The sequence below is a fragment of the Macaca mulatta genome, chromosome 6 (genome assembly GCF_049350105.2).
Source record: "Macaca mulatta isolate MMU2019108-1 chromosome 6, T2T-MMU8v2.0, whole genome shotgun sequence".
Taxonomy (NCBI): domain Eukaryota; kingdom Metazoa; phylum Chordata; class Mammalia; order Primates; family Cercopithecidae; genus Macaca; species Macaca mulatta.
In genome coordinates, this window is record NC_133411.1 from 11,706,247 (window position 1) to 11,733,431 (window position 27,185).

Consider the following 27,185-nt stretch of genomic DNA (forward strand, 5'->3'; position numbering starts at 1 on the left):
TCGGCTCCAGGGGTCCCAAGTTCCCGAAGCTGGAGGCCGGCTCCACCCCGGCGTCCCCCCACCGCCACCTCCGCCCCCATCCCGCGGGCCGGCGGAGGGGGGGCGGGGCGGCTCGCCGCCCGAGACTCGGGTTCGGCTTCTTTAGTGATTGCTTCTGTTTCTCCTGCGCGAGCTGTCCCCAGCTCTGGGGCAACGCTGCCAGGTGCCCCGTCCCGGCGCTCGGGAGAGCGCGTGCCTGGCTCTGAACTCTGGCCAGGAACGGGCCCCGGGGAAGGCCCCGGGTGAAGGCGTGTCCCTGCGCCCCGCCCCGCCCCGCCTCGGAAAGCCCCCGCGGTCCCGCCCACCCCAGGGACTCGCTCAGCCTCCGGAGACTTTTTTCGCTGAGCGCAGCCGCCTGGCGCCGGTTTCCGCCGAGCTGGAGCGCGCGGGCCACGGCTTCCCTGGGGACGCAGAAGCGAGAAGCGGGGACCTCGGCGCGCGCCCCGCGTCCCGCTCTCCTTGCCCGCGCCCCGGCCCCCGGCCCGCGCCCCGGCCGCAGGCATGGTGCTGCTGGCCGGGACCGGGCCGGAGGGCGGCGGGGCGCGCTGCATGACCCCGCCACCGCCGTCCCCACCCCGGGGAGCGCAGGTCGAGGAGGACCCCACTGACTACGAAGAGTTTGAGGACTTCTCGAGTCTGCCCGACACCCGCAGCATCGCCTCGGACGACTCTTTCTACCCTTTCGAGGATGAGGAGGAGCAAGGCGTCGAGAGCGCGGAGAGCGTCCCGGAGGGCGTCCCGGAGGCGGCCACCCTCCTGCGCGCCGCCTGCGCCAACAACGTGGGGCTGCTGCGGACGCTGCTGCGGCGGGGGGTGAGCGTCGAGGAGGCGCAGGAGACTGACCGCAACGGCCGGGTAAGCGGGCGTCCCCGCAGGATTTGAGCACCCCACTGCTCCGCTCCCCTCCTCCCAACCACATCCCCGCGCCTCCCAGGTCCTGGCTCCGGACGGGTCCCTTGGTCACTCAGCCGCCGCCCAGAGCTCCTTTTCGCCGCTGTTTGGGAGCGCGGTGTGTGGGGTGCCCTAGGTGGCCTCCCCGTCCCAGGCTGGGGGACGCGGTGCGGGGAGGAGCAGTTTGCTCTGCCCGCGGTGGCAGCGCGGCAGGAAACGCCAGTCCGGCGTCCTCACCCCATCTCCTTCTCGTTTACCGGCCCCCAGGGACCTCCTGACTGAATTCGCGCTGGCGGCCAGTGCTGCAATCCAGGATTGGCTTTTTGCGGGGTTTCTTCAACCCGGGCCCCTCCTGACCGTTACCTTTCCCCAGGCCCCTGGCAGGGGACCATTCCTTCTCGCCTGCAGGAGACAGCCCCTCCTGCCCAGCGCCCCATTTGTCCCCTGGGCCCCTCGCGCCGCCCTTGTTCTAACACGCTGGGGCTCAGATCGGCTCCTCCAGTCGCAGTGATTAGGAAGCAACAGTTTATTCCCTCGCCGGGACAGCTTGGTCCCCTACCCCCACCTCCGCTGAGCCTTGTGGCCCGCGCCGCGACCAGCCAACGTGATCTCTGACTGGTCTGTCCGCACGGTCACCTCCGCGAGCCAGAGACAGCCGGGGCTCCCCAGAGGCAGGGCCTGGGGAGAGCCCCAGAGCCGCGGGGGTAGGGCACTCCGGGAGGGCAGGCGGCGTGGAGGCAGGCACAGGCTATCCATTCGTTATGACCAGACTCAGAGAAAGCAAGAGATGTTTAGAAAAGAAAAGAAAAAGTTGACTTAAGAAGACCTGAGAAGGACTGGCTGGTGGAACACCTTCCACCAAGCAAAGCACTTCAAGGGAAAACTGCAGAGAGACCACGATGGCCAAGTGCCCATTAGTCTGTGCTCAGTGGGCAAATGGCAGCGTTCTCACCTGATTTTTATATTCCCCGAGGTACCTTGTATCTGCAGATGCAGCCTAGCACAAATGCAAATGCTTTTGCTCAGGAGCCTGCAGCTGATAGAAAACATGTGCTTTGACTTGGGGACCGGGGTGACCTTGTGCCTTTGGTTTATCCTGCAGTGGGTGGGGCAGGTGGTTTGCCCTGACTGTGGTTTGGGCTGGGCTTAGGTGGATGGGAAGCCCTTGAATGTCACTTTCTGCTTGTACTACATTGCCCCCGTGATTCAATTACCTCCACCTGGTCCCTCCCACAGCACGTGGGAATTCAAGATGAGATTTGGGTGGGGACACAGCCAAACCATATCCCACAGCATTTGAACTTGGAGGAAGGGTCTGCCCTTGTCATGTGTTAGGCAGTGAGATCAGATGTGGGGTCCCCGTGGGTAGCATCACCTGGAGTCCTGTAATTCCTGCTGCTGTTCCCCTTGCAGTGCCCCCTCCCCCAGCCCGGGCGACAGATGCCCTGGCTGGCATGTGATTAGGGCTTGGAGCCCCTCCCGAAGTCCTAGGGCCTGTTTCTCAAGCTCTACATTTGGTTTAACTGTGAGTTTTCAGGCACAAATGTGAGTATCAGAAACCTTGCTTTCTGGAAGCCGGTATGGGGACCAGCTTTAAAGGAAGCCCCACCAAGCTCATAAAGGAACAGGAGGGGTGGGTCTCTCCTGCTTCCTGGGCAGCCTGGTTGCCTCCAGTGGGCTGGAATGGGCACAGGAGGGGCCTGGCTCGCCCAGTCCCCACTCTAGGGCACCACTGGGCTCAGCTTTATATAATGTTTCCTTTAGGGGCAAAATGTAAATGTTTGAAAACAGCTGCATTGGAGAAAACTGACAGCAATGTAAACCATCCCCAGGGGCTTGAGCCTAACAGACTGAGTCTCCAGGCCACACAGCAGAGAGGCAGGGGAGGGCTGTGGTATGGGAGGCTAGCTCCAGCCTCCCAGCAGCTCTCTGCCTCAGTTTCCTCATCTGTAAAATAGGGATAACGGCAGCCTCTCCTCCTAGGATGTGAGCATAAAATGGCTTAGTACCGTCCCGGCCCCAGGCCTGTGTTCACCATCTTGTTTCTCATTCACCTGCCTTCTCTTGGCTTGGAAGAGAGCACCTTCCAGTTTTATTTTGTTTTGTTTTTTGTCTTCTGCCAGGCAAGGCTTTTTCTCTCTCTGCTTTTCTTCCCCCTTGATGACAGCAGAAGTGAAGACTTCGTGTCTCTGTGTCACGTAAAATAATGATGTAGGCCCGTACATAGCCTGCTAACTTAGAGACCCCTGGACTCCTTCATCTTTGGATCAGAGGGAGCAGGACCTGTGTTCTGTGCTTTGGGGGGTCAGTGGGGGGAGTGAGGCAGGAGCCTCAAGGCTGTTGATCAGACATCTTCCTGAAAAACAGCTGAAAGAATCAAGTGTGGCAAAGCCCTGATGGCCCGCTCTGTGGTAAATGCAGTGAGTCATTGCTAAAGTTTACTGCAAACCTACTGTGCTCCCGCTAGGTGCTTTAGCAGACTCAAAGCTGAATCCAGCAGTCCCTGCCTTTGAGAGTCCTAGCCTTTTAGTGAGGAAAAGAACTTGCAGAGGAAGAGCAGCTAGCTAAGACCTAGGAAACTGGGAGACGGACTGCTTTTCGCATGACGGTGTCCAGTCTCCCTGACGGCAGCATGGCTCACTCCCTCACTGCCTGCAGGCTCCTGGTTTAAGGGCACCTTCCCTGGGATGCTTTTCTGTTTCCTCTCCAAGCCTACAGAACCTGAAAGCTGAACAAGGGTAATGTAGGCATTCAGACATTGAGGGCTGAAATTATAAATAGGATGATCATTTAGAGAGCAGGTGACATTTGAGCAGAGATGGTATCTAGGGGAAAGAGGAGTTAGACGGAGGGAACAGTGTGTGCAGAGACTCTGGGGTGGGAACCTCGTTGGAGCCTGGTCTCCAGGCTTATCATGATTAGTGATATTGAAAACCTTAAAGAAGGCCGGGAGAGCTTTGGTGCAGTGGAGGGGTAATTGCATTAATGACAGAACGACAGCTCACAGGTACAGCCCACAGCCGCCTTTCTAGGAGGAAATGATCTCAAAAGGCGTCAAAACTTTTCTGGGACGTGCTTATTGAGCTCTTCATCTCTGGGCGTTTAAGAAGGGAGCTTTGCCTGAGCTGACAGGCATTCCATTTGGTCTGGGTAACTAAGGGTCAGATGCGTTTTGTTTAAGAAAGTGCATTCTCTCCTGCCTCCTGAGATTGATAGAATGTTGGATGTGGCTCAGCACACCATTTTCCTTCTAAAATATTTATTGCTCTAAAAGCATTGCATGATTTAATATGCAACATGTAAATATTTGTCAAATAATTGCCCAGAAACATTCAAAGGGTGCTCCTGATCTCGTCTGGATTTATGGTGGTTTTGTTCCTTCTGACTTGAGGCAGTGAAAGCTGCCATAATTCTTTTTCTTAATTCTTCTCTTCCACTTATTATCACCTGAAGTTCACCTTTATGGCCTTGGTGGCTCTTGAGATGACAGTGAAAACAAACAAAGTGTGCTGTTTTAATTGTTGCAGAAGGGCAGTTTAAATGTCAGACAGCTCTTGGACTTAATTAGGTCCAAATATGTGTTCAATTTAAAATATTGCACTCCTGTCTTGATGGGATTCTGCTTCTGCATGTTTGTGCTTGTTTGTTTTTGAGGCTGAGTCTTACTCTATCACCCAGGCTGGAGTGCAGTGGCAAAATCTCTGTTCGCTGCAACTTCCGCCTCCTGGGTTCAAGTGAATCTCCTGCCTCAGCCTCCCGAGTAGCTGGGATTACAGGTGTGCGCCACCACGCCCGGCTAATTTTTTGTATTTTTAGTAGAGATGTGGTTTCACCCTGATGGCCAGGCTGGTCTCGAACTCCAGACCTCAAGTGATCCTCTTGCATGGCCTCTCAGGTTCTGGGATTACAGGTGTGAGCCACCGTGCCTGGCCCGCTTCTGTATATTTAAATTTCCAGGGTCTCTTGGTGACGTTTTCCAAAGGCCCCTCCATTGGTTTGTTTTGTTAGGTCAGGAAAGCCCACATCACACCCAGTGTGGGTGTTTCCCTTTACTCTTGAGGTGTTTAAAATTAAAACTTCATTTTCATAGATTTATAGCTATGATCAGGGCTTTATCTTGAAATGTATGTGAGAAAATTTTATTTTTATTTTATTTTATTTTTTTATATGCTTCAGAAAGATTTATAAGCTTCAGAATCACTTTTCCCCTAAAATGAGACTCCAGTTACTGGAACAGTCCTTCATCCTTACCGGGCCTCCGTGCTCATGGCCTGTGTGTGCACTGAAATGGGCTGATTAGCATAGAAAGTGACTTCTCCCGGCGCGGTGGCTCAAGCCTGTAATCCCAGCACTTTGGGAGGCCGAGGCGGGCGGATCACAAGGTCAGGAGATTGAGACCACAGTGAAACCCCGTCTCTACTAAAAATACAAAAAATTAGCCGGGCGCGGTGGCGGGCGCCTGTAGTCCCAGCTACTCAGGAGGCTGAGGCAGGAGAATGGCGGGAACCCGGGAGGCGGAGCTTGCAGTGAGCCGAGATCGCGCCACTGCACTCCAGCCTGGGCAACAGCGTGAGACTCCGTCTCAAAAAAAAAAAAAAAAAAAAAAAAAAAAAAAAAGAAAGTGACTTCTCTGGTTCTTGTTAGTTACCACAGAAAGTTAATTCTGACCTCAGGCCTCTGTATGCTTGCCGAGGGCCTGCAAGCACAAGCGAGAGGTTTGCTTTGCTTTTTAGGAATGTATGTTAGGCTGGGCGCGGTGGCTCCTTCCTGTAATCCCAGCACTTTGGGAGGCCGGGGCAGTCAGATCACTTGAGCCTAGGAGTTTGAGAACAGCCTGGGCAATGTGGTGAATGCCCGTCTCTAAAAAAAATACAAAAATTAGCCAGGCATGGTGGTGGACGCCTGTAGTCTCAACTACCAGGGAGGCTGAGGCAGGAGAATCGTTTGAGCCCAGGAGGCGGAGGTTGCAGTGAGTTGAGATTGCACCAGTGCGCCCCAGCCTGGGCGACAGAACAAAACCCGCGTTTGAAAATAAATAAATAAAGGCATGTATGCTAGTGTTTTAGTTGCATCACCAGATTTTGAACTGTGAGAAAGGGGATGAGGAGGGCGAATTGAGCAGAATGCTAGACCGGGAGTCCGAGGGGCTGGAGTCAGAGGAGGACTCAGCTGAAGTGGGTTTGGTGGCAGGTGGGCGATTGGGGGTGCTCTGGGTCTAGCAGCAGTAGAGATGCCCATGTGTTTTTTTTTTGTTTGTTTGTTTTTTGAGTTGGAGTCTCGCACTGTCACCCAGTCTAGAGTGCAGTAGTGTGATCTCAGCTCACTGCAACCTCCACCTTCCAGATCCAAGCGATTCTCCTGCCTTAGCCTCCTGAGTAGCTGGGATTACAGGCACGCACCACCACGTCCGACTAAGTTTTGTGTTTTGAGTAGAGACGCGGTTGCACCATGTTGGCCAGGCTAGTCTTGAATACCTGAGCCCAAGTGATCCACCCACCTCGGCCTCCCAAAGTGCTGGGATTACAGGCATGAGCCACTGCACCCAGCCCCCATGTGTTTTTGATATAAGAGTGTCAGTCATCTGTGGCCACAATCATGTTGCCTAACAAATAGCTACAACATCTCACGGGTGTTTGCAACTGTAAATGTTTTACTGGGGGTGGCCTGGCTTAGCTGACGGAGGCTGGGTTTGCTCATTCATCTGCATTCAACTGGTGGTCAGCTGCGAATGGCAAGACCAAAACAGTCTTAACTGGGAGGACTCATCGTTGTTCCCTTTGGTCTCTCATCCTCCAGCAGGCTGGCTCGGCTTGTTTTCCGTGGCAGGGGTAGGGGGTTCCAGGAGAGCAGGCTGAGCAAATATGGCCTCATGATACTTCAGCTTGGCTGAGGTTCAGTATCACTTCTGCTGAAGCAAGCCGCAAGGCCAAGCCCAGATTCAAGAGGTAGGAAAATAGACTCCTCTCAATGCAAAGTCACATAACAAGAGAGGTGTGGATAAAGGGAGGGGAATAATTTTAGCCATTTTTGCAGTTGGTCTGCCAGAATAAGGATGAGACTTTGATAGGGGTTTTCTGATGAGCTCTCCCTCTGGGGCATCTCAGGCTGGACATGTGGTCTGCAGTGTGCTTCTAGCTTTTGAGCTGGGGCTGGGGAGCCGTGGAGTCCCTGGAGGGGAGCTTGAGGTCCGAAGGAGTCAGTAGGATTTGCAGGAGTTTTCTGACTGATGCAGTGTGGCTGCTTTGTCAGGTATTGCTTCTTCATTTTATTTTATATTGAGATAGAGTCTCACTCTGTTGCCCAGGCTGGAGTACAATGGCATAATCCTAGCTCACTGAGCCTTGACCTCCTGGACACAAATGAACCTCCCACCTCAGCCTACTGAGTAGCTGGGACTACAGGTGCACACCACTATGCCAGGCTAATTTTTATTTATTTTTTGTAGAGACAGGATCTTGCTATGTTGCCCAGGCTGGTCTCAAACTCCTGGCATCAAGCAGTCCTCCTGCCTCGGCCTCCCAAGGTGCTGGGATTACAGGCATGAGCTACCATGCCTGGCCTCCTTTATTCTTTTCAATGAGATTCTTTAACAACATGACCCAAATATCTTTTTTTTTTTGTCAATTAGGACTCGTTAAAGAAGAGAAAACAGGCACTGAGTTTTAAAAAAAAATTCCTTGGCCGGGCGCGGTGGCTCAAGCCTGTAATCCCAGCACTTTGGGAGGCCGAGGCAGGTGGATCACGAGGTCAAGAGATCGAGACTATCCTGGCTAACATGGTGAAACCCCATCTCTACTAAAAATACAAAAAAAAAAAAAAAAAACTAGCCGGGCGTGGTGGCGGGCGCCTGTAGTCTCAGCTACTTGGGAGGCTGAGGCGAGAGAATGGCGTGAACCCGGGAGGCGGAGCTTGCAGTGAGCCGAGATCACGCCACTGCACTCCAGCCTGGGAGACACAGCGAGACTCCGTCTTAAAAAAAAAAAAATTCCTTGATATAAGTGTGTTTGTGTTTATAATATTGTAATTATTATCATTATTGGTCAGCTGCCAATATGAAAACAAACAGAACAGGTAGAATAACCCATTTCAAGTCTGTACTTACAGTGCTGATTTCCCCCACAGTCTGTGACTTTGCCCCTGATCTTCAGTGTGAAATGGAGAGGGGGCTCTGCTGCGTTTGGGTTTCTTGAGTACTTATTTTAAAATCTTATTTGTTTATTTATTTATTTTTTTGAGATGGATCTCGCTCTGTTGCCCAGGCTGGAGTGCAGTAGTGCGATCTCGGCCCACTGCAACCTCCACCTCCCAGGCTCAAGCGATTGTCCTGCCTCAGCCTCCTGAGTAGCTGGGATTACAGGCGTGCACCACGACGCCCAGCTAAATTTTGAATTTTGAGTAGAGATGGAGTTTCACCATGTTGGTCAGGCTGGTCTCAAACTCCTGACCTCAGGTGATTCACCCACCTCGGCCTCCCAAAGCGCTGGGATTGCAGGCGTGAGCCACCGCACCTGGCCTCTTGAGTGTTTATTTGAGCCAACAGGTGTCCACACTGGGGCTTGCGCCTGGACCCCAGAGCGTGCTTTTCGTTTCCTAGTCCTGATCTCCAGCTCTGATTTTTTAGATTGAGGAAATATCCATCACCTCAAGGAGTTAATAGTTTTCTGAAATAAATTAAAAAAACAAAATTTGGATAAATTTGAACAACAATGACAAAGTTTAAAAAAATGTGAGTCCAGATTTCTGAGGTGTTTTGCACCAGGTAGTCTCCCAGCGATGGTGGTTCCCAGCTTGGACTGTACATTAGAATCATCTGGAAAGGTCTGTAAAAGTCCAAGTGCCCAGGCCACATCTCAGAATTAACTGAGAATCTGAGGGTGAGATAAGACATCAGTATTTTCTTTTTTCTTTTTTCTTTTTTCTTTTTTTTGAGACGGAGTTTTGTTCTTATTGCCCAGGCTGGAGTGCAATGGTACAATCTTGGCTCACTGCAACCTCCGCCTCCCAGGTTCAAGTGATTTTCCTGCTTCAACCTCTCAAGTAGCTGGGATTACAGGCACCTGCCACCACATCTGACCAATTTTTGTATTTTTAGTAGAGATGGGGTTTTACCATGTTGGCCAGGCTGGTCTCGAACTCCTGACCTCAGATGATCCACCCACCTCGGCCTCCCAAAGTGCTGGGATTACAGGCGTGAGCCACCACGCCCGGCCAGGACATCCGTATTTTCTAAAGCTCCCAGAGTCAGTTCAGTGTGCAGCCAACATTGACAACCACTGGTGCAGACTCTTGAACTCAAAGTGGGGTCCTCAGACCCGGAGCAGGGGGTTCCCTGCTGGGGAACTTGTTAGGCGTACAGAATCCCAGCCCTCCCCACCAAGACCTGCTGAGTCAGGGCCTACTTTTCAGCAAAACCTGCCAGGGGCTTTGGGAGCAATGGAGCCTTTGAGAAGCCTTAGCACAGAGCATCTCATTCCACTCTCGGAGCGCTGAGATGTGGACGTGGGTGTCTGTGGTGAAAGGATGAAGTCACAGGTTCAGGGAGGTACCATAGGCGCTCCCGTGGTGGAACCAGGAGGCAGTTCCAGTGCAATCTGAGTCTGAAACTTCGCATCCCCACAACACATGGCTTCACCCACTGCCCATGCCACAGCATTAGTGACAGGCAGCCCGGTCTGGGCCTGTTCCCCAAGTGGACACTGGAATGCGACTTCTATCTTTCCTTGTCTCAGAAAAAGTGTGCCACTGTGAATGCACTTAACACCGTTCACTGGGCACCTCTGCTGAGCACAGGCTGACATGGTTATGCCTGCTTCTTCCTGGGCCTCCCTGTCTGTGCCTCTCCCAGCTGGAATGTCCCTTGCCAGAGGTATGGGTCCTAATTCAAGAGCCAGGTAAGCATCCCAGAGACAGAGGCCAGAGGGAAATGCTTCATTCTTCATTCCCGTGTGATCAGAGGCCTGCTTCTGATCTGAGTTTCATCAGACCCAACACAAATATGCCTCTGGAAGCATACATTGTTGTTTCTCTGTTTCTTTGAAATTGCTCTCAAATCCCACCACTCCAATCCAATCAGTTGCCACTGAGCCAGCTGTGACATGGGATTTCACTTCTACCTCAATTTCTGTATCTCTGAGTTAGTAGAAATAAGAAAAATCCACCTTCAGCTGTCCTTTAAATTCAGGGACATCATTTAAAAATAATCTCTTCCAGCTGGGCGCGGTGGCTCACCCCTGTAATCCCAGCACTCTGGGAGGCTGAGGTGGGCAGATCATGAGGTCAGGAGATTGAGACCATCCTGACTAACATGGTGAAACCCCGTCTTTATCAAAAATACAAAAAATTAGCTGGGTGTGGTGGCAAACTCCTGTATTCCCAACTACTTGGGAGGCTGAGGCAGGAGAATCACTTGAACCTGGGAGGCAGAGGTTGCAGTTACCCGAGATCGCGCCACTGCACTCCAGCCTGGGCAACAGAGTGAGACTACATCTCAAAAAACAAACAAACAAAAACAAAATGAACCAACAAAAAAACTCTTCCAATTCTTTTATGGACATACATACTGTATTAGTCTATTTTCATATTGCTATAAAGAAATAAAGAACTGCCCGGAACTGGGCAGTTCTTTATTTATAATTATATTCTTTATTTATAATTATAAGAGGTTTAATTGACTCACAGTTCCGCATGGCTGGGGAGGCCCCAGGGAACTTACAATCATGGCAAAAGGCGAAGGGGAAGCAAGGCGTGTCTTACTACATGGTGTCATGAGAGAGAGAGAGAGAGAGAGAGGGAGAGCGAGGGGGGAAGTGCCACATTAAAACCATCAGATCTTGTGAGAACTCACTATCATGAGAACAGCAAGGGGGAAATCCATCCCCAAGATCCAATGACCTCCCACCAGGCCCCTCCTCTGACATGTGGGGATTACAATTTGAGATGGGATTTGCGTGGGGACACAGGGAAACCATATCACATACTTAATTACATCAAGGACTCCTGACACCCTGCTTTATCTTAAACTCTGACATCATCAGATCTACAAACAGGTAACACCATCATACCCCTCCATTCCCCGTCACGACTAAAAGGGGCATCTTCTCAGTCATGCTCTTCAGGTCTGTGTGACAGCCATCAACTCCTTCCTTGCCCATGGGCTCCTTTACACACGCACAAACATGAGTGAGCATGTGAATACACACACATACACACATATCATCCACCGGCTGTCTAAAAGAGTGCCACCTTTTGTGAACGAAGCATATTTTCTTTGTTCACATATTTTAATAACTTTTCTACACCCTTATTTCTTTTAATCCTTTTAGGATTTATGTATTCTTTTACATATGGAATTGTCTTGACTTAATCTGGAGAAAAATTTCACATGGTTATGATTTAGAATTATTAGCCCAGTAGTCTGTAAAGCCAAGCTCAAGAAAATGCAAAAAAGTGGTGTCATAAACACCATATTCTCTGAATTTGGTTAATTTCTTTTTTTCTAAATCTAACACAATTGTAAACTCCTAGGTAAAAAGGGAAACCATAATATAAATTAGAGCTGAAAAGTAATAAAAATACTACATATCAAAATTTGTGGGGAAAAGCAAAAGTGATATCTTGAAGGAAAATTATAGGTAGAATAAAACTAAAGGAAGGAAATAATCAAATGAAAAGCAGAAATTGATGAAACGATGAAGATTATAGATCCAGGACAAAAGCTGATTCTCTGAAAGTAATAATAAAATAGATATTTTTGACAATAGTTGTCATAAAAAAGAGAAATAGCACAAATTTGAAAATACAGGATAACAGATTATAGCACAGTTATAACAAAGATTACAAAGAGATCCTATAAGAATGTCATCCTATTACATTTTAAAACTGGCCAGGTGCAGTGGCTCACGCCTGTAATCCCAGCGCTTTGGGAGGCTGAAGCAGGAGAGTTGCTTAAGGCCAGGTGCTCAAGACCAGCGTGGGCAACATAGCAAGACTCTGTCGCTACCAAAAAAAAAAAAAATTAAAAATTAGTCAGGTGTGGTGGCACATGCCTGTTGTCTCAGCTCTGTTGTCTCAGCTACTGGGAAGGCTGAGGTGGGAGGATCACTTGAGCCCAGGAATTCAAGGCTGAGGATGAGCTAGGATGGTGCCACTGCACTCAGCCTGGATGACACGATGAAACCCTGTTTCCAAGAAACAAACAAACAATTCTCACTTAAGAGTCTTGCTGGCGGGCCAGGCGCGGTGGCTCACACCTGTAATCCCAGTACTTTGGGAGGCCGAGGTGGGCAGATCATGAGGTCAAGAGATCAAGACCATCCTGGCCAACATGGTGAAACCCCATCTCTACTAAAAATACAAAAATTAGCTGGATGTGGTGGTGCGTGCTTATAATCCCAGCTACTAAGGAAGCTGAGGCAGGGCAGGAGAATCGCTTGAACCCGTGAGGTGGAGGTTGCAGTGAGCTGAGATCGCGCCACTGCACTCCAGCCTGGTGACAGAGTGAGACTCCGTCTCAAAAAAAAAAAAAAAAAAAAAAGGTCTTGCTGGATTTATTACTCCTTCCCCGTAGTCCTAATTCTATGCCATTGTTGGGCCTTACCTTTATGAATAAGTAAACAGAGCCTGGCAAATGAAACCAGTTTTCTGTCCTTTAGAGCTAAAGCTAAGGGTAAATGTGACAGAGTCCCCTATTTAAGTTGGAGAGCTTCCTGTAGCTTTCCAGAGTATGGCTGACACCATCTCCAGAGACCTTCTGCTGCACATTCAAGCACTTCCAGGCCGCTCTGCTTCCCTTCACGGGGACACTGACTTACTCTTGCTGATTTAAAAATAAAGGAAGGACAGGGAATTACAGGGAGTGGAAAGAGCCAGTCTCAGAAGGTTATATGCTGTGTGCTTCCATTGACATCACAGTCTTGAAATAATGCCGTTGTGGAGACGGAGAACTGATCAGAGGCTGCTGGGGCCGAGGGTGGGGAGGGGAAAAGTGTTACCACAAAGGGGTAGCTGGAGGGGGCCTTTCAGTGCTGGAGCCGTTCTGTGCCTTGATTGTGGTGGTTACAGGAAGCTACGTGCATAGACGGACGTATACACACACACACACACACGCACGATTGTGTGCATACAGGTGCAATCTGAATAAGCTGCTTGGATTGCAGCAATGTCAAGTTCATGGCATTGTTATTATATGGTAATTGTGCAAGATGCTACCTTTGGGGAGGGCAGGTGAAGGGTACAAGTTCTTGTGGGGCTGTAACTATTTCAAAATAAAAAGTTGAATGAGCGTGAAAGGCTGCACACATGACCTTTTTTCTGTAGCTTTGCTTCCATCAATCAATCAAATTTTGGACATGAAAGCAGGGTCAGACCTAGTTGTTAATAGGTGGGAAGAGAACTCCCTGGAAATATTGGGTGACAGAACCTGGCTACCTTCACTGTGGCTCATGGGCCAGCAGCATTGGCATCGCCTGGGAGCGTCTACCAAATGCAGGATCTCAGGCCCCTGAGAATCTGCATTTTAAGGTCCTGAGACAATTTGCACATACATTTAAGTTTCAGGAGCTCTAGAACTTTTCTTAGAGTAGAAATCCAGTTTGTTGGTTACATGATCCTGGACAAGTCCCGTGATCTTTTGATCTTCAGGTTCCTTTAGATCCCCATCTAGAAATTGGGAGGCTTACTCTGAAGGTAATAACACCTCCTAGAGGTTCTAGGCAGAATTAACGAGTAAGTTATAGAGAACGTGCTTGTGCCATAATAGACACCCAGTAAACAGAGCTGTTGTTTCTAGGGGCGAATGAATCTCCAGATGGTTTTCCAGTACTGCTAGTTCCATTTTAGCCAAGGGGAAAAGTGGAAGCAAAGTGAATGTTTAACCAAAGAGGAGTAGTTAAGAAAATAGCACATCCACATGGTGAGGCCTCTTTTGTAACTTAAAAGTGGCAGCCAGTGCCATGGGGAGAAGCCCAGAAGGGAGCAGAGGAGGGTGCTGGGGCTTCTGGTGCATCTTGTGGGCACCTCTGATGACGCGAGGGTAGAGCCTGAGACGCTGGCCCAGGAAATGGAACAGAAGCCTATCGCGAGTGGGAGGAGATTCGGAAGTGGCATGAGGAGAGCTTTTCAAGGAGGGGGAAGAAGCTCGTGCCGGGGATGGTCACAAGCCTTTCCCTTTTCTTTCTTTCTTTTTTTTTTTTCTTTTGAGATGGAGTTTCGCTCTTTTTGCCCAGGCTGGAGTGGTGCAATGGTGCAATCTCGGCTCACTGCAACCTTTGCCTCCCGGGCTCAAGCAATTCTCCTGCCTCAGCCTCCCAAGTAGCTGGGATTACAGGCACCCACCACCACACCCGGCTAAGTTTTGTATTTTTAGTAGAAACGGGGTTTCACCATGTTGGCCAGGCATGTCTTGAACTCCTGACCTCAAGTGATCCACCCACCTCCGCCTTCCATAGTGCTGGGATTACAGGCGTGAGCCAGCATGCCTGGCCGCCTTTCTCTTTTCTTCAGCATTTCCCTTGAGTACCAGTTACTGCAAAGACCCCTGGAGTCGGGGTCCATCCTGGGTCTTGCAGGGACTGATTCTGTCTGGTGTTGGGCTTTGCACAGGTGACTGTGGTGGATTCCCGGGTTCTCCCCACATCTGCTTCCGCTGAACACTGTCAAGGCAGCCATCCAAAGGGCCTGGTCCTCTCCATGTGTAGCGGGAGGGTCAGTCTGCATCCTTTCCTTCTAGACCTTACAGCTTTTGCATTTTAAAACTCGAGGGACAATAGTCATCTCCTAAAAATAGCAGCAGTGACATAGCTCTGCAGTCAGTTTTGCTGGCACTGGGAATTCAGCTTTTGTCTCTGGTGTTAGATAATGGGCAGGTTTCTAGGAAATGAATTCCATGTAGAGCCGGGTTCAGTTGACCTCACTGGAGACCTTGACCCCACCTTGCGGCACCGTGGGGTCCTTCAGTCATCTCCCTGCTGACTTCCATGCTTTGGAGGGTCCAGGTCTTTGGGGGACGTGTTTCCTTGCGAGTGCAAAGGCCCTAGACACATAAGAGTCATGTTTTGGGAAGCTGGCACGGCCTGGGATGGGCCCTCAGGAGTGAGGGAAGGGGCAGTGCCTTGTCACCTGCATGTCCTCTGTTGAAGAGTGAACTGCACCAGGCTGTCTCTGAGGCTCTTTCACACACTGTGATGGGTGGAAGGCCACTTCCAGCTGCAAGTACAGGTCCTGTAGGCAGGCAGCTCATTCTGGTTTGCCTGGGACTTTCCTGTTTTTTGTTTTTAGCACTGAAAATCCTGCATCCTGGGAAACCCCTCTGTCCCCAGGGAACTGGGATAGTCACCCTGCCTATGAGCAAGGCCACCCTTAGGCTGAGGCTGCACACAGAGTGCTGCCTAAGAGAAGCTGAAGCACCCACCAACCACAGAATTTCTCCTTTAGCACTATCTGGCCCCTGACTTCCGAGGAAAGCAGCGTGTGAAGTTACATTATATGGAAGGAAGCATTGGACTAAACTTAGTCCCTTATACTGCGTTCTTTTATCACACAAGAAAGCCATCACCCAGCCAGGGGCAGGGCCCACACGGGGACACAGAAGAGATAGATCTTCTTGGGAGGGTTTTGGGAGATAGGAGAGCCCTTGATCAGAGAGGGCCCATGGGGTGGAGGGTGGGACTGAATTGGAGTTGGGGAAAAGTAGATTAAATACATTTCTTGAAAAAATTCGATTACTTAAGATATGCTAGAGAAGGTACGGTCCATTTCTTTTTAATAGAAATCATCATTTTTAAATTTTATCAAGTGTGAACAAATTTGAACCATCGGGTTTGTTTATGAGGCACAAGTGTTTTGAGTTAATTTTGAAAAACCCCAAACCTATCTCATTTGTTAGAGACAGTGACTTACAGTGACTCTACTAATAATTTTATTGGGTCTAAGAATATTTAAGATACTCTTGGCTGGGCGCAGTGGCTCATGCCTCTAATCCCCCAGCGCTTTGAGGGGCTGAGGTGGGTGGATTGCCTGAGCCCAGGAGTTCAATACCAGGCTGGGCAACATGGCAAAACCCCATCTCTACAAAAAAATACAAAAGTTTTCTGGTCATGTGGCATGCATCTATAATCCCAGTCACACAGGAGGCTGAGGCTGGAGAGTCACCTGAGCCCAGGAAGTCAAGGCTGCAGTGAGTGGTGATCATGCCACTGCACTGTAGTCTGGGCAAGGGAAGTGATACTGTGTCTCAAAAAAGAAAAAGAAAAAAAAAAAGATACTCTCCTTTTTTAAAAATTCCCTTGTTTTAATCTGGCAGAGGGACCTTGAAAATACTTAAATACTCGTATCATTCTTACGGATTGGTTTGGGTGTGTGAGTTCTAACATAGACAGGAAGGCTATGTTTCCTATCAGTAAAATCCAAGAAGACTGTGAGTAATGTTTTTTTTTTGGAAAAGAATAGATTTTCCTGAACTTTATTAAAACACAGTATCACGTGTTGAAGGGATAATTTTGAAATTCTGTATTTTGAGTGTCTTTCTACTTGCAGAAGAGGTATGTAGTTTTTAAAATTTCTGAATATAACTACTTGTGCATGACTTTGAAAAAGTCACTTTCACTCAAAAAATGCCAGGGTCTTTATCTGGAAAATTAATCGATGCTCAAATAGATTATCTCTAGCTCTAAAAATTGATGGAATTCTATCTTATGATTAAAAAAATTAAATGATTAGAATTAAATGATTAAAATAAAGTCGTCACGGGATGACTAGGAACAGAAATTTTTTTTTAAAGAAACCTAATGGAAAAGGTCAAAGTAATGGGAAATCCCCAAAAAGCATACTAAAAGGAAGTAATTTGAAAGGCAAAGTGAAGAAAGAGGAACCTTTTAAATAACAGCTGTATTGATACAGAATTCACATACCATACAATTCAACCGTTTAATGTTTACAAATCAGTGGTTTTTAGCATGTTCACAGAATTGTGCAATTGTCCCCACAGTTAATTTCAGAACGTTTTCATCAATTCAGAAAGAACCGCATATCTTTTAGCTTTTACTCTCTATTCCCCACCCCCTCCAGCCCTAAGCAACCATTAGTCTACTTTGTGTGCCTATTTACATGACTTATGGGAGGATTTTTATGAAAGAACCAGATCCTTATAACTTTATGTTACCTTGTCTTGATATTTTCCTCAGTAAGAGAGTAGGGCATTCACTCTACCCCCAGGAGTGGCTGCCACATGCAAGACATATGCGGGTTCTACCTGTCAGTGTCTCACCATAAATTACCTGTCAATTACAGTGGAGGATGAGGGGCTGAGTCTTTTCAAGTAGGCAAAGCCCTAAGTCTGACTCATTCTGTGTTGAGCATTGGGCCATGCTGTCCGTTCATTCATCTCTAGTTGGTTTGCTGACCTGTCGCTGCAGAGGTCCTCAGGGTGTGGTCCCCACCCAACCTCACTTGGGACCTTACCTTAGACCCCTTGCTGGGGCAGGGTCAGCATCACTGTTGAGCAAACCCTCCAGCGGATTCTGTTGCCTGCTCACCTTTGAGCACCATGGATGGACTGCTTTCAGGACATCGTCTATTTTGATGTTTCTTACCCCCTCCACCCCCGGCCCTGCCGCCCCTACCCCACCACCCTTCAGGTTTTCTCTCCTGCTTTCTTTTCTGAAGAGAAGGTTGCGATTGGTTTCTCTGGGTCTTGTCTGTTCCCTTCCTCTCTTTTCTTTCTTTTCTTGCTCCTGCTTCCTGTTTGGGGTGGGAGAACTCTGTGGAGAGTAGGCCATTTGGCTTTGCCCTTGGTGGGGTGTCCAGGGGTGGGGCTTGGGAGGGACTCGGGAGTGGATAGATGTTGGTGGACATCTGCTTCTGCCAGTGGCTTGGGTCCGGACTTGCCCCTGGATCAGGTCTTGTCAGTGGCTTCCTCCCACTGCCTCCTTCATCCTTCCCTTTCTACTGGTTCTTTCCCTCCTTTTCATGAACATATTTAGATCCCTCCTGTCATAAAAACAGAACCAACCCCAAACCCCAAACTCATTTGGCAGTGGGTTGGGCTCCGGCAGGTCCTCTAAATCTTCTGCTTCCCCAGGCCAAAGGGCTGCCAATTGGTGGGTCCTGAGTCCTCGTCCTGCCTCCAGCCTTGGGGTGGACTGGTTCTGCCCTTGCCAGCCCAGGGCTTCTGCCTTCTCAGGCTGCTTCTCCACAGCATATGTTGGCTTTATTGGTGGGTGTCATGAAAGCATCGGTGCCTGGGGCCTGGCCCTACCCCTTGAGTCCTGATTTCTTCCCCATCCAACCCACTGAGACTTCTCATGACCTTGGCAGGGCTGCCTCCTCCTCCCCAAGCGTTTTGGGCACTATTGTCAGAATTGGAACATGGTGACAAACCTGCTTTGGGGGCTGGGATGCCAGGGCAGAGTCTCAGATTCCCTTGGCCCCTTGCCTCTCAACCAGGTGTCCTAGGTGTGAGCAGCCTGTTCGAGGTGCACAGTGGCCCGGCGCTCTGGGCTCGCCAACACTGTAGCTCCTGGGAACTGCTCTGCATCTGGGATCCTGACACCACAGCCTCCACCCTGGACCTGGGAGCCTCTTTTTGCTTCTTTACACTGCTCATTTTTGGTCTCCCCTGGACGGTCTGGTTTCCCTTCCTTTGTTCCACGAGGTGCTTTTCACAGGCTGGCCTATTTACTCCCTGTCATGGTTAGTTTTATGAGTCAGCTGGGCTAGGCCACAGAACCCAGGTATTCAGTCAAACACTGGTCTAGGTGTTCTGTGCAGGTATTTTGTAGCTATAGTTAACATCTACAATTAGTTGACTTTAAGTCAAGGAGGTTACTCTCTATAATTTGGGTGGACCTCATTCAATCCATTGAATAAAAACAGGTTTCTTGGAGGATAAAAATTCTGCCTCAAAGTAGAAACTCCTGCCTGAGTTTCCAGCCTGCCTTCCTGCCTGCCCTGTAGATTTTGGACTTGCCAGCCCCCACAATCCCATGAGCCAATTTCTTAAAATAAATCTCTTTATGTCTGTGTCTCCTCTTGGTTCTGTCGCTCTGGAGAGCCCTGACTGATGCATTCCCGTAGGAACACTGTCTGCTGGCAGAGCCTCCGCAGACTCACGCAGCTGGTGCCAGCTCTCAGCCCTGGACCACTTTCCTAAGAGTCACGTGTGCATTCAACCTCATGTGCAGAGTTCCTCCTGCCAGTCTTCTCCCAGCTTCTCCTTCTTAATGTGTTCCTGTTGACTCCGGGGCCAGCTTCCTGGGTGTACAGCCTGTGCAGTCCACAGGCCTGTGCTTCAAAGGGCCCTGTGTCTGGTATAACGCTCTGCTGTTACTGTTTTGAAATTCTTAATGGTTTTGAACCAGGGCCTGCATTTTCATTTTGTACTGGGGCTGCGAAGTACAGAACTGGTCCTGGCTGTCCCTGCATTTCTGACTGCCCATGTTTACAATCCAAGAGTCAGCCCAGCCTTCCTCGTCTCCTGTATCCAGTCACTTCCCAAGCAGGGGGATGTCCACCATGATGGTCTCCCACGTTTCACTGGGGTCTCACTTAAACAAGTGGTATAACTCCCCGCCCTGGAGTCTCTCGCCAGTCTGTTCTGCTGCTGCTTCTAGATTTATCTTCATGTATGTGGCTTTTTTATTTTCTTTTTTACAGCAACTCGTCTTTGGAAACTCTCCCTGGAGGGCCCCTCTCATTAGTTCTCCAGATGCTTCCCTCTGTGTCACGGAAGCCAGGTGACTTGCTGTCCCCCCAGCCGTGCGCTGTGCCTCCTGCTCCCTGATCCACCACAGTGGATCCTTGTTCTCCATGGACCACATACCTCTCCCTCCTTTGACTACAGGCCACTTAGAGGTCCCCTCCCATGGACTTCCCGTGGCCCCCTTTGCTGCATGGCTTCCCCGACTTTGGACCCTCATTGCAGTTTGCAACTTGGCGTAGATGCCTTTCATTCTACATTGTTTTGTACTGATTGGTGGATATTTTCTCTTGAAGCTCGGTCAGCTGCATGAGGGAGATGCTCAACCTCATTCAGTTTCTGCCCTGTGCAGTCCAGCAGTTTGTTGCACATGGTTGGTGGATGATTGTCCCTGCTTTTTTTTTCTTTTTTCTTTTTTGGGGATGGAGTCTTGCTCTGTCGCCCAGGCTGGAGTGCAATGGGGTGATCTTGGCTAACTGCAACCTCCGCCTCCAGGGTTCAAGTGATTCTCCTGCCTCAGCCTCCCGAGTAGCTGAGACTACAAGTGCATGCTACCACGTCTGGGTAAGTTTTTTGTACTATTAGTAGAGACAGGGTTTCCCCATGTTGGCCAGGCTGGTCTTGAACTCCTGACCTTAGGTAATCCGCCTGCCCTGGGCCTCCCAAAGTGCTGGGATTACAGGCGCGAGCCACCGCGCCCGGCCTGTCCTTGCTTTTTGAACATGATTCAAGTACCATGCCCTGTTGCCAGTTACATACACTATTTTGAAAGTTCTTAAAAATAAGGCAGGTCTCAGCACTGTGGACATTTCGGTTCCAATAATCCTTTGCTGTGGGAACCTGTCCTGTGCATGGCAAGGTGCTGAGTAGCATCCCTGGCCCTTGCCCACTGGATGCCAGCACCTGTGCCTTCCCCTTTGTGACAACCAAAGTCTCCGGACATTGCCAGTTTCCCCTGTTGAAGTCACTGGAATAGAGACTGAAGGGAGTAACACTGTTGGAGTTGTGAACCTGGACGCCTTCTTACCTGGAAGGATCTGCGGTATTTGGCACTCCTCGCTGCTCTCTCCTGCCTCTTCCTCACCAAGAGTTTTGTCAGGTGCTTTTTACAGTTAAAGAATTTATGTACTTTGGTAGGAAAATTGTGTTTACCAGCCCCTCCAACAACAAGTGGTCCTATTCTGTAAGATGGAAAATACCTACAATTAGAGTTCCTGGCTCTGTAAATGATTCTCTTGTTTGTTATTTGGAGTGTTTGTTGTTTGAATCTTAACATTTGACCGTATTTTCCTCTTGGATTTGTAATAGGACAAGGGAGCTTTTAAAAGTGTAATCTGGGGAGATTAGCCCCAGGAGGCATGAAATATCCCTCTGAAGATCACAGTTGGTCTTTTGAGGACACCTGCCATGTTTATCCACTGCCTGGCATGAGCAGCCTAGAAGACGAGTGGCGGCAGCTGCCACCTGCCCGGTGAAAATGTAATTGACAGGAAGTTAATGAGGGGCCAGAGACGACTGTTTTACACGTAACAGAACCGCATGACACGTGTTTTACCAAGAAACCATGCATTTGGCTTTGATTTTCAAAGTGATTTTTATGAACTAATAACACTTCAAGCAGGCACTTTCTCTGTTGGAATTCTCCCTTTAAAAAGAACTGTCAGCTGGGGGCGGTGGCTTATGCGTGTAATCCCAGCACTTTGGGAGGCTGAAGTGGGCTGGTCACTTGAGCTTGGGAGTTCGAGACCAGTCTAGGCAACATAGTGAGACCCTGTCTCTGCAAAAAATGCAAAAATTAGTCAGATGTGGTGGTACATGCCTATAATCCCAGCTACTTTGGAGGCTGAGGCAGGAGGATCACTTGAGCCAGAAAGTTGAAGCTGCAGTGAGCCATGATCATGCCACTGCATTCCAGCCTGGGAGACAGAGCAAGAAGACCCTGTCTCCAAAAAAATAAAAAATAAATAAAAAAAGGTCACAGAACAGTTTGCCTTAAATAAGCCTCTTGATTCAGCATGAAGTTGCCTCTTTTTCAGTTTAATGTATTTATTTATTTAGCAAATATTTATTGGACGGGAGTACCTGTGCCAGGCTTTGTTCTAGGGGACAGAATGCCAGACAGGAATGGAGATTGCTGCTGAAGTGCAGCTTTTGTGATTGTTGGGGAGAGAAACAATAACAAGCTTAAATACATGCACACCTTCTCAGGGGAGGGAGCGAGTGCTCAGGAGATGCGATAAGGCAGGCAGGGAAAGGGTTTTGTAGCACTGGGCTGAAGCTGAAAATTTCCATCCTCACTGAGGAAGGAACCTTTGAGTAAAGACCTAGAAGGAAGTGAAAGTCTTGCTGTTTGGAGGTCTAGGAAAGAGCCTTCCAGGCTGGTGGAGCAGGTGGTAGAGCCTGGAATGTTCTAGAAGAGCCAGGAGGCTAGGGGGACTAGAGCAGAGCACCGTGGGGAGAGGGCAGGAGATGAGGTCAGAAGCGACCAGTGCTTAACTCACAAAGGGAAGGACAGACTTGGGTAAAGATTGCTGGAGGGGAAGGAAGAAGACCCACCTCCAGTCGTTAGTGAGAGCTTTGCTAGTGTCTTGTGGAAGTTTGGTCCTCTTTCAAGTGGACAAAGTCTTCCAGGGCAGATCTTCTTAGGTTCTGGTTGTGGTGAGCTCGTCTCTTATATTGTGCTTGATTAGATCAATGCCTTTTCAGTGTTTGTCTAAATCAACAAGTGTTTTCATGGATGCATATAGAGCTGGAACCTGAGGTCCCCTAAACATTGTCCTTGATGGACAAATCCATATTTGGGATGCTGACCTGCGGTCCTCAGCTTAGGCGTTTTAAGTCTGACTTCGAGTCTCTGCAGTCATTTCCATTTGACAAAGGGAGTTTAAGCATGTGGTTAGATGGGGTCTGTGGAGCATGTGGCTTTGCTTGTTCTGGGGAAAAGAAACGCACTGAGAAACACCTAGAATTAGCACTTCCTGGGCGTTTGTGGCTTCCTCTGTTAGCCCCGGAGATGTGGCTGCCCCAAGGCCTGTGTGGCTAACAGGTGTGCTGGAGATGTCTGGGTTGTAGCCTTGCTGGGCACCCTCACGAAAGATGATGCCCTGGGCCCAGGTGTTTGATGGGTTACCATGCTGGGTGAAGGCGCTGTGCCAACAGCGTAAAGCATGGGGCCATGAGGGCCATGCGTGAAGCAGAGCTGTGGGCCTAGGGTCTGACAGATGGGACTTACCGCAGGGCCTCTCCTCTCTGTCCTCACCTTAAGCAGATGCAGCCATCAGTCTTTTGCCCATCCCAGAGTTTTGGTGATGGCTTCTGCATGCCAGGCTTTCCACAGGAGACTGGAGGCCAAGACAAGTACAAGCCATGGGGCTCTATCCTCAAGGACCCAACAGGCGGCAACACAGGCTATGGTGAAGAACCTGAATTCTATGTTATTGTGGGTCTTGGGAGTTTTTCTGTTGTCTCTGCTCAATGCCAATTGCATAGCATTTCTTTCATCCATTATGTAACACCGAGAAATACAGTCATTGTTTAGGACATGTGAGGAATTTGTTCTAGGACTCCCCCACCTATACCCAAATCTGCATATACTCAAATCCCACAGTCCGCTTTGTGGAGCCCCTGTATACAAAGAGTCAGCCCTTTGTAGGTAGATTTCACTTCCTACTATTTGGTTGAAAAAAATCTACCTGTAAGTGTATTCTGAGAGTTCAAGAGTTGTTTAAGGTTCAACTGTAACGCAGCCCTACATGAAGAAGAAAGAAAGGTCTGGTGTTGGTGCCACAGCCAGTGGCTCTTTACTTGATTGGAAGTTCTTGTTTAGACCTGATACACTGTGAGAATACGATGTGCATTGGGTTCTTGTAACTTGTGTGTGTGTGTGTGTGTGTGTGTGTATATGTGTGTACTGCTTTCTTCTCTTTATTTTCCATACAGTTTATAAGAGGACATTTAGACCAACAAACAGTTCTCATCTTCAGTCTTTTAGTGCCGAATAAGTTTTGCTGTGTGGCATCTTAATGCACAATTTAGGAAATTGCTCTTGGTATCTTGCAGTCACAGCCAGAATCAGTTGGTGAAGGATCTTTCCAGTGCAAACATGGCCTTTTCCAATAATTTACATATCCCGGGACATTACTCATTTGTTTCCTGGCTTTTAACTTCACAGCACTGCAAATATGGGCCTTTTCCGATACATTTACATGGACCAGGATATTTGTCATGTGTTGCCTGGCTTTTAACTCAACAGCAGTATTTGCTTAGCTAAGAAGTTGGGAGAATTTTTTGCTTACTGAATTTAAAAAAGCAATGAATTTGGGAGTATGTGAAGTTTTCATTGTGGGAGAGTGTTTCCGATTTTAGTGATTTTATTTAATTAATTAATTAATTAATTAATTAATTTATTTATTTTGAGATGGAGTCTCATTCTGTTGCCCAAGCTGGAGTGCAGTGGTGCGATCTCGGGTCACTGCAGCCTCTGCCTCTTGGGTTCAAGAATTCTCCCACCTCAGCCTCCCAAGTAGCTGGAATTACAGACACCTGCCACCACGCCTGGCTAATTTTTTTATTTTTAGTAGAGACGGCATTTCACCATGTTGGCCAGGTTGGTCTTGAACTCCTGACCTCAAGTGATCCACTTGCCTCAGCCTCCCAAAGTGCTGGGATTACAGACGTGAACCACCGCACCCTGCCAGATTTTAGTGATGTTAAAGATCTTTCTGAGTAGAGTTACTTTATTTTCACTGTGAATGATCACATTCACAACATGATCCTTATTCTTTTACTCGGACAACATTGAATAGTAATATTTATTAGGTATTTTATTATTATTCTGATAGAATTTTTTTGTATGTGTGGAAAATGAAAAAAAAAGAGAAGTACAAAGAAAAAAACCAAAAACCAGTCACCTGTATTCCCAGTACCTGGAGCTAATGATAGTGAACATTCGGTGTTCTTTTCTGACGTGTGCTGTGAAATATATATGCTCTGTCTGATTAGTTATCTGTAAAGTTATCTATCTATAGATAAAGTTTTGAGTCCTGTTTTATTCACTTGTAGGGGTCATTTCTATACTAGAAATACTTCAGAATCTTGATTTTAAAAATCTGTCTTCTGCATATATCATAGTTTATTCACTAATTTTAGGTGTTTTTTTGTTTCTGAAATTTTTGCTATATAAATAATGCTCTGATGTATGAATGTCTAAGTATGTGTCTATTGGCTCTTTGAGCATTTCTCTTTAGATCAATTCCAAGAAGGTATATTATTGGTATGTTATTACTGTACCAAGTTTTCCTCCCACCAACAGGGTATGAAATTACCTGTTTCACTGTATCCTCATCACACCAAATGTTAACTATCAAAAATATTGAAATGGCTTTGCTGATTTTCAAAATATTAAGTCATGCATGCTTATTATAAAATAGTCAGGTAACATAAAAAGGTAAAATGCCAGAGATGAAAAAAAAAGTGACTGCCAATTCATGATCTAGGTATATTTATGTATTTGAGGTATAACTTTAGTGACATTTAATATAACATGATACTTATAATCTTTTTTCTTTAGCAACTTCATGAGGGCACCTTTCTTTGCCAGCAAATACATCTCATTTTTAATGACTACAATGTAATCTTTCTGGATCTGTTTATTTCTTTAACCTATGACTTCCTAGTGGTTATTTCTAGTTTGCAGTTTAGTAACAACACAGAGATTTGCACATCTTTGTACAAAAACCTACTGACTCTCTTAGGAAATTGTTAGATTTTGTTTGGATCTGTGTAGTAGGTTCTCTTATTTTTGAAAGTAAATCTGCCTTTCCCTGGGGTAGGATTAGACTTCTCTCCCCATAACATCACACTTGGCCATGTCACTTGCTTGGCCAATTCAGTGAGAAGTGACTTGTGTAACTCTTGGCCAGAAGTTTTAAAATCCAGCATATGATTTGCCATATCCTTTTTCCCCCTTCCAGGCAACCCACAATTTTCCAGGTAGAGTTTTCTGCACCATCCTGAGTCCTGGAAGGGAAAACAATGTGGAAAAAAGCTGCATACCAACCATGTGGCATGAGCAGGAAGCAGACGTTTGTCCTGTGCTGTTGGGACGTGGAGATTGCTTGTTCTGCTGCACAGTCTAACTCCCCCCGACCCACCGAATGCATATTAGCCAGGGGCCCCCTAGAAAGAGTGAACTTGCTTATTGTTATCACTCATGCATATGAATACTGCCTGGGCATCCATCTGCTTGTTCTGTTCCTGGCTTGTCACCCTTGGCTAACATATTTTGAGGCAGTCTTCATGCAGCTCCTGTTCTCATGTTCTGGGTGGATAAGACGCCATACCCTGAGCTGCTTAACCACATTACTTCTGCTTTAAGCCTGGGGGATCTGATAAGGTAACCCCTGAGTTCCCGTGCTGAGGCTCATGCTTCCTTCAAGTGAACTAATCCAACTGTGCTGTGGGAAACCCACCTAGGTAACCCCATAAAGGATCCAACCCACAGGCCCCTCCATTTCTCTCTTGTTTCCCACCTGCTGGTCGAAGGAGCAGGTCCTGGATGGCTCCTCCCCTCTTCTCTTTGGTCTTGCCAGGGGTGCTGTCCTCTTCTTTCCAGACCTGTGAGTAGTAAACTTGATTCATTTTCCAGTCTGAGTGTCCCATACTGTGCTGCACCTGACTACATCAAGCCTCACTACCTCACTTAACATCACAACACTTAAGCTTACTAGCAAGGTAAGGGAGTCCATTTCCTTCCACGCTTTTGCCAACACCAATTAATTTGACTCTTTTTACTTTTTTCCCACTTGTCAAAAAAATGATACCTCACTTTTATTTGTGTATTTTTGTTGATTAGTGAGGCTGAGACGTATTTCATATCACACGTTTACTAGCCCTTTGTATTTCTTTCTTTGAACTACTTTGCCAATTCTTTTGTCAATTTTTTGATTAGTCTGTCTTGTCTTCTTGAGGTCTAAGGCTACTTTTACATATGCTAAAGTTATTATATTCTACCTTCTTTTTCTAATTTGTCATTTAAAAAATCCTGTTTGGGGTTTATAGAATTTCCTGAATATGTGGCTTGATATCTTTTGTCAGTTTTGGAAAATTCTCTGCCATTATCTTGTCAAGTATTGTTTTTGTTCCAATCCCTTTTTCTTCCTATCCTGTGACACCAAATTCACACACGTCAGACCTTTTACACCATGCTGCCTGTGTATGTTATGCTTTTCTTCCTATCTTTTAAATCTTTTAAAAAAAAATTTTGTGGGCATTTTTGATTAAACTTATCTTTTGATTCACTAATTATATCTTTACCCTAATCTACTATTTAATTGCTTTTTACATTCTTAATTTCAATTATGTTGTATTTCTAAAATTTCTGACTCTTTATTGATTCTATTTCTGTGATAAAGTCCTTCATTTGTCGTTGTTTGCTTTTACATATTAGTTATTTTAAAGCCTGATAATTCTAATATCTGGATCTTCTGGGGATATTTTCTATTTTCCGTTTTTCTCTTGGCAATGTCTCCTGATACATCTGGTAATTTTTGGAATGCCAGACATT

At 47.8% G+C, this 27,185-nt stretch overlaps 1 protein-coding gene across 2 annotated transcripts in view; it reads left to right on the top strand.

Moving 5' to 3' along the window:
• The first annotated feature begins 379 nt into the window (after positions 1–379).
• ANKRD33B (ankyrin repeat domain 33B) overlaps positions 380–27,185 on the top strand; it is a 93,293-nt gene continuing 66,487 nt past the window's right edge. For both annotated transcript variants that reach the window (XM_001086061.4, XM_078004618.1), the window contains exon 1: positions 380–894. In XM_001086061.4, coding sequence (XP_001086061.3) covers positions 541–894 — 354 coding nt within the window. In that variant the 5' untranslated portion in view covers positions 380–540. The remainder of the gene's footprint in view (positions 895–27,185) is intronic.